Below are 10785 nucleotides of genomic sequence, written 5' to 3' on the forward strand. Positions count from 1 at the left end.
GTCTGCTAATCATAATCATATATATCTAAGAGATACATCAGAGATGAGTTAACTGAAGTAAAAAAAAAAAAAAAAGAAGGTGAAAGCTCTTGAAAATTAACCAGCATCAGCTCTCTCAATGTATAAAATATGTACAAATATTTCTTCAGGTATTTTTTTTATTTTTATTTACAATTTACAAATGTACAGAGCGCGAGTTAAAAGGTGTGGCACATATTTCAGCAGGAGTTGTTGGTTTGTAGCGATGATCAACTATTAGGAAGGAAAAGGTCGTGTGAAATGACAAACATTTGCTTCCGGACTTTAGGACCGATACAATAATGACACACCACCACGTTTGAGGCTGCAAATGTGCAGTGTCACGTTAAACAGAGAAAAGTGAACAGGAAAAGCCCCGTCCTGGATTATCCCCCCCCCCACCACACACCCCCCAAGCATGTTGTAATCTTTTTTTATTAATGTGCTCACAGGAAGTCTGGACTATAATTTACCATTTGTAATGGATAATATGGAAGGCAAAAGATTTGCAGAAGGGGAGGAGCGACGTGCGAGGCGGCCGAAAGTCGCCGGACCTCACTCAAATCTGGCAGGGGATGCAGCCAACCGGACGGCGATGGATTTCCATTGTCTCTTTCCGAGTGTTCAGAATGAATCCCTACAGAATCGGGGAGGAAGTGCTTCATTAGAGCCGGCGATGGATACGCAGAATTTTCAGCCGAGGAGCCTCCGGCGCAGCAAGATTATGAAGATTTGATACATATGCACGGAGAGGGAATACGGTGGCGACATATCAAAAGCCAGGATTAGTTGCCTTTTCATTTCATCTCCTCTGGTCTGGCCTCGACCATGAGGCTAGAGCGAGGGTGGCGGGCTTGTCTTGCACTCACCCTCAATTTCGTGGCGTTTGCGTTTGCCGTGTCAGCCGTGACCACCAGCTACTGGTGTGAGGGCACCAGGAAGGTGGCCAAGCCCTTCTGCACGGGACCCCCGGTCAAAGTCAAGCAGTGGTTCTGCATCCGCTTCAACAGCTCCAACATCAATGACAGCCGGCTGGTCCAGTACATCTTTGAGACCGGCGAGGAGAAATTCCTGATGCGCAAGTTTCACACGGGAATATTCTTCTCCTGCGAGCAGGCCGCCGACATGAACGGTAAGACCCCATTTGATGATCGCCGTGGGCAGGAAGTGATGCCAAAGGGAAGAAAAGGCACAGCAGCTCGACTCAAATCGTCATGACATTGACTTTTCCCAGTGAAATCTCGCCAACGTTAAACCAGTAAGGGTACCGCTACAAAATGAGGACCGAGCAACGTCATGCGTGTTGGGGTTAGGCATGTCAGTATCACGCCTCAGCTCCGTGCAGTTAAGATTTTGTCCACATTGCTAGCACAGCCGCAGCAAGCAAGACTGAACGGGATTATGAGCTATTTCTCTTTTGTGCCTGCCTACAAGCGGTCCCATTTGGCTTCATAAGCTCTTAAAATAATTTTGCAAAAAGATCGACAATGCAGTTAAGAGTCAAACTGTTTAATCTACTGACCACGACGGCCGGTGTGTAAAAGCATCGTTTCTCAGGAACATGAAGAACTTGCAAAGCTAGGCTACTCTTCAGGTTGCTGCAATCTGACTTGGTATTGTTGATACGGCACAGTAATTTGCTTTTAGTACATGTAATCTGTCTGCAATGTTATAAAAAAAAAAAAAAATACCGTGATACAATGATATATAGAACAACAAAGTCATCTTCAGGTTTTGGTTTAAGGAAGATTTCTTACAATTTCCTTCTTTCCAATCGCAGGATTTGATTGTCGGGACTTCTCTGAGATTGCACCTGAGCACGAACGAGGTTTGTGTTGTGTTGTCTTGTTGTGACTCTTGTGCTTGTTCCTTTGCCGTTTTTGTGTGTAAATCTGATCACAGATGATGTTTTGTAGGTAAGGCAACAGCCTGTGTCAAGGCATTCCTTTTCTGCCCCTTGCTAAATTATAGTCTCCTCAAATTTCCTGTTCAGACAGCTTCTTTGAAGGCCAAGATTTAGTGGCGTTTGGAAACCATCCCATGCCTCCTATAGCTGGCCAAACAATAGGTAGCCCCATATAAAGTACACATGTTTCTTCTCTGAATGCGACAGTTTGAGTACTGGGTGGAGCCACTGTGCAGCGCTTGGTGATCTGATCCAGGTTTTGTTCGTGCTGAATGGAAATGAGTCGAGAAAACGTGTACAGATGACACGTATCATACATGTAGAGTGGAGAAAACGGGAGCGCCTTAATGAACCCACACAGCCGACGGCTCCGAGGCCGGGACTCACAATCTAGAAAACTAACGAGCCTCTGCTGCTCCCTGAGATTGAGAAAACAATGAAAGCTGTCAAAGTTTGTAGATTTACCCTTGAGCTTTAACATCTCACCTTTTTCAGCCCTGCATGTTACGAACAAATGCGACCAGTAGCTTTAGTGCAGCAGCTGCTGACCTGATTTTTTATAAATCTGCACAGTCCCAGATGATCAGATTCCAAACTCCTCAACAAAAAGGAGCAGACCTGTTGTGCCCACATGCATGTCCGCCTTCAAACAAGTGGGATTATTGGTCAGGGTATTATCAGGCAACACAACTCATTCCTGCCTCCCTCCCTCCCTCTCTCTCCTGACTCGGTATTCCAGGAGTCCTGTGGCTGTGCATCGTGGCCGAGAGCCTGTACCTCACCCTGCTCTTCATGGGTGGCGCCCTGATGATCCTAGAGCTGTGTCCCTGCTTCAGCATCATGAACAAGCTGAAGCTCAGTGCCTTCGCCGCCATGTGCACTGCCCTGTCAGGTATCACTGGCAAAACAAAATAAAAAATATCTTGTATATATATACATGGGTATGCTATGTGTGTGTGGGTATATCCTTGTATACCCACATAGCAGCGTATGACCAAATTACGCCCAAATCCCACACAAGCTATGCAGCTGAGGTCACCGTCGTGGATGTCTGATAAAAAAGCAAGACAGGCTACCTGTGATACAACTCACACTTATCAGGGAGTACTTCATTGGGGTTTGGGGGTAATGTCAGCCTCCGCCAAAGACAGGCGCAGACTTTAACTGCAGCTCTGCGACGAAGTTCATCTCGACTCCCTTTGAGCGTTTGTACAGAGGGCTGGTCTCGGGGATCGCTCCACTAACTGGACTTCAAGATTAAAAGGCGAAACCACAGCGGGATAGCCTGTCACATAATGCTGGATTAAGTCACAAAAATCCTGTTTTTTTTTTTCTGTGTGTGTGTGTGTGTGTGTGTGTGTTTCGTTTTCCTTGACACAGTGTCTGCACTTTGTCAAGACCAGTGAAGGCAAAACCTTAAAGAGCAAAAATGGATACATGTAGAGGTTAAGGAATTAGCCACAAAGGAGTGAAAGCGGCAGGGCATCGGGTCAAGCTGCCCACAGCCTCTCGCCGCAGCTCACTGCGCTGCTGTGGAGGATTTACAGGGTGGTCGACTAATCGGATTGGAGCCAGGGCAGCGATTTTGGGCTGTGCCAAGACCTGCCCAGAGGAGATACACCCCTTCACAAGCGCACGCACGCACGCTCACACGCACACACACACACACACACACACACACACACATACACACACATACACACACGTACACACACACACACACACACACGGACTCCCATCCCCCCTGTTGTTTTGAGTTAATCCCCAAGAAAAGCAGCTGTGGCAGGGCAGAGTGCTGGATAAGAGCGCTGGGCCAGCAGATTCTCCTCAGAGAGGCTAAATATCACACGTTGAAATAATGACCAAAACCACGTACAAATATTGTACTTGTATGTGCACCCTCTAGTGGCTACAGGGTGATCAAGCCACATAAATTCATAATCCTTTGCTCACAGCCAATGGTGGGAAGACCAAAAATGGGGCTAAAACATTGAACTCAAATTCATAAGGTGTTCACGGTCTCTGTCAAGGCTGACTTGCAACTGATCTGTGGCAGTTGTTGAAGTCAGTGTCGGTCAGAGAGAAGGAACTTTTACACACAGCGCATCATTTTTCGAGAGATGTACATGATTCTGAAACCAACTTCTTGTTCTCAGGCCTTTGTGGGATGGTGGCCCACATGATGTTTACCACCATATTCCAGCTGGCTGTGGCTATGGGACCTGAAGACTGGAGGCCTAAAACCTGGGACTATAGCTGGTCCTACGTGTAAGCTCGGAAATAGTTGATATAGTCGTGTTAATTTGAAGTAAAACTGCCTGTAAGGACAGGACAGGACACGACAACAACTGATTTTGATGGAGTTGCCAGTGCTTAATAAACTGCTCCATGACATTGCTCTAACAGTGTCTCCAAACTTTTCCCCAGCTTAGCGTGGGGCTCTTTTGGCACCTGCATGGGCTCTGCGGTGACGGCGCTCAACAGGTACACCAAGACCATCATAGAGTTCAAGTACAAGAGGCGGAACATCGAAAAGAGCCTGATGATCAAGCAGAAGATGATCGAGCTGGACCTCCCGGAGCAGATGTGGGACATGTACCTGACAGCCGTACCCGCCGATGCCGAGGCACAGTCGGAACTGCCGGTCAACGGACACAAGCCGTCCACGGGGACGACCTACGCAGTGGAGATGGACAATGTGCCGGAGCCACAAGGAGAGGCCTACTGCTGACGACGTGTCCGAAACAGAGTTTTCATCCGTGGGTTTGACTTCTACTACCAGAGAGGTTTTTTGCCTGGTGCTGCACACCAAGTATCTATACAGAATAAAAGCACGTCTTCAGACCCTCCCATGTTAAATTATTTGGTTTGAGGGTTAAAAGAACAGGATGTGCTACAGCATCCGGAAATCCTTGGAGGTACCGCATTGTCTCCCATTGAGTTGAGTCAGAAAACAAGCTCACTGTCAGCGTTACTGTTGGATGGATGTGACTGATGACGTTCATTCTCAATGTGTTACTGCAATGCCAAATAACTAGGAACAGTTTGTTTTTTGTTTTGTTTTTTTAAACACTTCTGCAACCACAAACAAAATGACTCTCGCTTCACGGCATCCATCCCTGCAGACCATAACACATCTGTGCTCAGAAGATGCTGTTGACGTGTGAGCAGATGGTTTTTTGCAGATCATCTGGAGTGGAATCATCTGTCATGCAGCTTGTATTTGGCCAAAAGAGATCATCTGTACTGCAGACGTGTTCCTGCTACAGTACAGCTGCCGGCTTGAGAGACCGGCAGTGAAAATGAAACGACGACTTTGACTTTGTGCATGTTCCACCATTTCTCTCCATTTTATTTTATTTATTTATTTATTTTTTTAAACCTACCATCGTTAATTCATGTAGACATTTTCAAATTTGCAATAGAAACCAGGAGTAATGGGAAGTGGAGTGATACTGACATCTCTCTGGCTGGTTTTGTACGTTCAGCAGTGATTGAATAATCTGTACCATCTGAAAGTTTTAAGCTGATGATGTAATACAAAAATAAACTGAGACTGCTGCTCAAGAATAAGAGTTGTCTGTCAAAAAAAAACCAAACAAACCATAAAATAATCCAGTTGTCCTTCAGATCAACACAACTCCTTTTCTTCCAAAGATGAAAACTCTTCATCAAAACGGGGAGCCTTTTTTGCAAAACATCTTATTCTCAGAGCGCTGGTTGCAGAAATAATCTCTCCTCGTGGCCAGAGTCCAAGATATACTGTACTTGTCCGACATGCACTGGTTTCATCTCAGAAACGACAACTTCTCCCTCGGCAGGGGTGGATGCGTGTCTCGTCTAGTGTGTGTGTGTATAGGGTCGCGTTAGTGAATAAAGGTTTGTAAAATTACGATGGTGTTTGGGAATATTATCCTTTGTAAAAGAAAGGCAGAACTATGACTTTAGAGGATACTGTTTGAATATCACTCGGTGCACTTTGTTAACCAATGTAACCACGGTAAGCCAAACATTTCATGTCGATAAATATTTTAATGCTCTCACATTAGATAATTATAATTACAATACTGTGTTCTCAAAGAAAACATGAGATGCAACAGCACAATTAACAATCAAATAGGTTGACAGACAATTAAACATTAATTACTGCAATGTATTGCGTGTGACTGGACGCACAGTCCAGTGAATCGAGTGAGGTTTTATTTGTTGTTCTCCAGGTGCCATTTTTGGTGGAGTTTAACCAATGACACGTTCTCCATACCGCTCCTCTGGATGCTCTGCTATGTATTTCTTTATATACCAGCAGGAAATATGAGCCTTCAGGTTCTCTTGCACCAGAAAGTCCATGGCAGCCTGTGGGAGAAAAAAAAAGTGCCCTGTAAACACCAACACGTGCAGAACTCACTCGATGTGCATTTTACAAGTCTGACTCCCTACTCGTGAGAGATCTGCTGCGAGGCCTTGACCCCTGAATGTCTCAGGCACGTAGGTGGACATGAGGTCGACCTCCTTCTCCCCGGTGAACCGGTAGTACAACACTGCGCTGTCACTGGAGCCTGTGGGCAGAAAAAGACACAACAAAACTACTCACCAGGATGCGAAAGTGTGGACATAACCTTCTGGAATAAATCGAAAGAGACAATTTATTAAACGACGTCCAGGGGCATTATTATGGATAAACAACCCGTAAAATGTCTTTTTTCGCATGTGTCCTGAACAGCAACCAGACTTCATTTAAAACTTCATCTAAATAAATGGCCGCTACTGGCGCACTGGAGCAAAGGAACGACAGCAATCCGACTAAAAAAAGACTCAAATTTGAAAAATATTTTCTATCAACTATGATGCCGAACTATTGCGAAGAAAATAATATTACGTAGTAGTGGTAATTTAATCGATCCCGCCCGGTTTCTGCGTTCGAACAGGCCGTGTGGAGACACCGGGACATCGTGCAGGATCCCTGCCGGCCAAAGGCGCCTCCTCGCCGGGTCGCTCCGCTCACCTGCCCCGCTGTCAGGAGTGACGGTGAAACGATTGTTCGGCCGGTCATGTTGCACCTCGAACCGGCAGCCGGAGCTCAAGGAGCCGATGGGAGTCTGGCTAAACTTGAGTCGAGTCAGCTCAGGAAGTCTGGACAGTATTTTGAAGGCCATTTATTTAACCGCGGAGACAACGGTCACTCTGGGCAGCATGTGGCATTGACTATCGGGTCCGGACAGCAGGGGGCGACATTGACACAAATCAATGATTACCTTTTGCGTTCTCCTGTTTAGTACAGCATACAGTGTTTTGCTATTGCTACATAAACACAGTATAATTTTCATAAAAGACAGTTTCATAAAACTTCACTGTCACAAAAAGGTAATTCAGAAACTACAAATTCTGCATTTCATGCATGTCCAAGCTTCCTCAGCAGATGGAAGGAAAGCACTTCAGGTTTTTATTTATGCCAGAATTTAATGACTTGGATGTTTTGTGGGCAGCTTTACATCTTCTCGGTGGCAGCAGCGTGGTCAACCCCTGCAGCCATCACCGCAAACAACACGTTGGGTAGGAAGGAGCGGGCGTAGATGGCAGCTTTAGGGAGTGATGGTGCGATGAGCACCTCCTTCCTCTTGTTGTTCAAGGTCTTCACGATCTGAGTCGCTGCCTCATCTGGTGTGACGCCGAGTGGCTTCTGACTGTAGAAAACTGCCAGGAGGTGAGAAAAACTACCATCATTTTTTTTTTTATCCCTGAAATAATAGTTACAAGAAATATGTTTATTGTGAAAATGTTCATACATCTTAGGTAAGTAAATCCACTGTTTAAAATTTCCGTGTGTTTTCTGAAAACATTTAAATATGTTGCGATGATACGCTTGTACTCACACGACCAGATTGATCTGGCAGGTGCCGCCCCAGTGTGTTTGGACAGCGAGGAGCTGATGTAGGTGTGACTGATGGTGCTGACAGAGATGCCGTATTCATTAACCTCGGCTCTCAGACAGTCGAAGAAAGCCTGCACAGCGTGTTTGGAGGCGGCGTCTGGAGGAGAGGGCGGAATTTCTTTTATTTTATTCAAGTTGACTTTTGAATTGGACTTTGCTCCCTTTCAACATGAACTGGGACAATCCTCAGGGTTGAACCTGGTCAACAGCATAAATGAAGGGAACAGGTTGAGCTCTTTTCACTCACACGTGGTACGGAAAGGCACCGCGAGTTTGCCCTGGATGCTGTTGATCAGCAGTAGGTGGCCGGTTCTCCTGGAGATCATGGAGGGCAGAACACCTGCGGTGGGAAATCCCAGCAACATTTGTGGTCACTGTCAGTGTCTCGCTCCCTCCCAGATGGAACTCAGAGCCTGTCGTACCTTTGGCCAGAGTGGCTGGCCCGAAGTAGTTGTGGTCCATGATCAGCTTGTCCATCTCCAGAGATATGGTCTGCACAGGGGCTTTGAGCTTCATGCCGCTGTTGAGGATGAGGACGTCGAGGCAGCCGTAGCACTCCAGGATCTCTGTGATGGCCTCGGGCATGCTGTCCATGTCCCCGAAGTCCAGCAGCACCAGCTTTGAGGGGAAAGTCTGAGGCAAAGGAAATTAAAAGAAAGAACATTTCCCTCTCTTCACCGTTTAGTCGCTTGTGATAACTTTTCCTAGTCTGACCTGCCCATCCTTTCAAGTTTGGACGACATGCTGAGTCATTGTGATTGGATATGAGCTTCATCCCCGGCAGCATCAGTGAACATTGTAGACTTCACCGTTAGGGTTAACCCTTCCCCCTGTTTTCCACGCACCTTGGTGGGGTCCGAGGTTTTCTCCAAATCGTCGGCCAGCTCTTCTAGTTTCTCCCAGCTTTTCCCACACAGGATCAGCCTGGCCCCTCCTTTATGAAACACTGCTGAGCACTCTGGAAAAAGGGAAAGAATATCAAAGATCGCAAACGTGAGGCCACTGCTGAAAAGGTTCTTTCGAAGCCGTCACGTTACCTTTCCCGAGTCCAGAAAGCGCGTCGGTGATCACCACCACCTTGTTGCGCACCGAGGTCTTGGACAGCAGGCCGATGACTGCGCCGTACAGGTAGAAGAGTCCAGCCGTCAGCACGACCACACATGGTACCAGGAGCACGGTGGTCATCCATGTCGGGTCCATCTCCTGCACAGTAGCCACATTTTCTTTGTAATGTTTTTGGTTTAGGATGCTGAAAAAAATGTATATTGTGATTCCGTATTTTGGGAAATGTAAGTTATAATCCAGTGCCAATGCAAATGAAGGTTATTTGTTTTTGTTGCGGAACTATTCTGTATGATTTGAATTCTTTTTCCATCTCATTACAGAGATGAGATGAGATGGGATGAGATGTTTAGGATCTGATGAGATACGTAGAAAAATAAATCCTACCCAAAATGTCACCGGCTCTGTAACATTGTTGTCCATCTCACCTTCTACCACCATTTCTTTTTTCTTTCTTTTTTTTTTTTTTTTTTTTTAATCTAACTACTCTGGAATAAAAAAAAGGGAAATAGTGCGTCAATAGTAATCAGTGTTTCAAATTGAACAGCAGGTGCCATGTAGTTAGTAATACCTGTTTTAGGGTATAAAAGATTTCATGGTCAGCTTGAGCACAGATTTGCTTGAATTCTACCAAAAACAAGAATTGAACACAAATCACAACGAAGTGACAAAACAAACTCATATAATTGTTATAAAGGTCTTCTTCTTCTTCTTCTTCTTCTTAATTGTGAATTCAGTACAGAGACAGATCAGTGAGCTGACAGAAGGGATTTTGCTACAATTCAAAATGTAACCCAGAAACAGAGAAGAAAAAGGGAGCTGAAACGAAAACAAGCAAAGAAATAATAACACTCGCAACGCTCGCACACCACAGACCTGTCTGTGACTCACAACACAAGAAAGAAACCAACACCACAAAGAGGCAGAAAACAGACTGTATTGAAGAACAGACACGAGAAATAACCACAATAAGACATAAAGCGACCAAAAATACACACACAATTTACTACACAAGTACGCAAAAACAACCTCTAAGTTTTTGTGCTTCACGGGAAGTTTGAACTGTCACATGTTGGTGTCTGCCCAGAGCTTCTTTGTGTTCTTATAAACTTTTATTTTTACTATTATCAAATCCTGACTAGCGACACTCATTGGCAGTGAGCGGATAACCTTTTGCTTCAGGTTCACAGGCTGTTTGCCACGGCCAAAGCTTCTAAAAATAAAATTGCGCCACAAATAGAATCTGTATCTGTCACAAAGTCTCTGTGCCACCGGATGGAGGCCGTGTTCTTCATCTGCAAAGTCTGTACAATGTATATTAAAATGCAATGATAAAGGAACTGGCCTGGGGGTTGATAGAACGTCTGTGCACAGTTTAGAAAGAAGTCTGACCTTTATTGAGCAGGAAGTGAGTGAGGAGCCAGGAGGATTTCTCTGCGTCTGGGGCCTCTGCAGGCATTCAGGAGCCTCCTGACGAGCTGGAGCCGCACACGTCCAGCCTGGCCGCCCTGCCAGGACAAGACTGTGGGATTTGAGCTCTTTTAATAGCAGCACAGCTGAGTCAGTTATTTTCCATGCATGCGTGTGTCTGTGTGTGTGTGTCTTGTCACTGTGCTATGTCCAGAATGACAGGTGTGGCGAAGGGGAGGAGGGGCTGCTCACCAAGAAATGTGGCTGAAATAGGTGGTCACTTTGAGGGCAGCTTTCTTCATGTTTGGTGAGGCCTGTCTCAGAGGAACCAATGCGAAAAATGTAAATTAGTTGCAAATTTATTTTGTTGTCGTTGTTGTCACTGTTGTCGTTGTTGTCGTTGTTGTCGTCGTCGTCGTTGTGGTCGTTGTCGTTGTTGTCGTCGTCGTTGTCGTTGTTG

General features: G+C 45.7%; 3 protein-coding genes across 4 annotated transcripts; 1 reads left to right on the forward strand and 2 right to left on the reverse strand.

The window, feature by feature from the left end:
- The first annotated feature begins 611 nt into the window (after nucleotides 1–611).
- On the forward strand, nucleotides 612–4656 carry LOC142881456 (germ cell-specific gene 1-like protein). The gene is made up of 5 exons (XM_076015752.1): nucleotides 612–1150; nucleotides 1799–1846; nucleotides 2664–2816; nucleotides 4081–4192; nucleotides 4352–4656. Exons 1-5 carry the CDS (start codon nucleotides 847–849, stop codon nucleotides 4653–4655), a joined length of 921 nt encoding a protein of 306 aa, XP_075871867.1. The 5' UTR covers nucleotides 612–846; the 3' UTR covers nucleotide 4656.
- Nucleotides 4657–5936: 1280 nt separating this feature from the next.
- Nucleotides 5937–7158, reverse strand: LOC142881464 (protein NATD1-like). The gene is made up of 3 exons (XM_076015761.1): nucleotides 6927–7158; nucleotides 6362–6480; nucleotides 5937–6277 (listed from the first exon to the last, which is right to left on the reverse strand). Exons 1-3 carry the CDS (start codon nucleotides 7075–7077, stop codon nucleotides 6161–6163), a joined length of 387 nt encoding a protein of 128 aa, XP_075871876.1. The 5' UTR covers nucleotides 7078–7158; the 3' UTR covers nucleotides 5937–6160.
- Nucleotides 7159–7249: 91 nt separating this feature from the next.
- Nucleotides 7250–10457, reverse strand: LOC142881452 (dehydrogenase/reductase SDR family member 7C-B-like). Of its 2 annotated transcripts, none has more exons than XM_076015746.1 (7): nucleotides 10308–10457; nucleotides 8891–9076; nucleotides 8699–8811; nucleotides 8276–8486; nucleotides 8101–8193; nucleotides 7795–7950; nucleotides 7250–7615 (listed from the first exon to the last, which is right to left on the reverse strand). In XM_076015746.1, the coding sequence occupies exons 1-7, from the start codon at nucleotides 10372–10374 to the stop codon at nucleotides 7410–7412; spliced, it is 1032 nt and encodes a 343-aa protein (XP_075871861.1). In that variant the 5' UTR covers nucleotides 10375–10457; the 3' UTR covers nucleotides 7250–7409. The 2 variants fall into 2 exon arrangements, with proteins under 2 accessions (XP_075871861.1, XP_075871862.1); XM_076015747.1 differs by having other exon boundaries at nucleotides 8891–9056; nucleotides 10308–10424.
- Between the last annotated feature and the right edge of the window lie 328 nt (nucleotides 10458–10785).

Source organism: Nelusetta ayraudi, unplaced genomic scaffold (assembly GCF_046127955.1).
Source record: "Nelusetta ayraudi isolate G7.1 ecotype Tasmania unplaced genomic scaffold, CSIRO-AGI_Nayr_v1 ptg000195l, whole genome shotgun sequence".
NCBI lineage: Eukaryota > Metazoa > Chordata > Actinopteri > Tetraodontiformes > Monacanthidae > Nelusetta > Nelusetta ayraudi.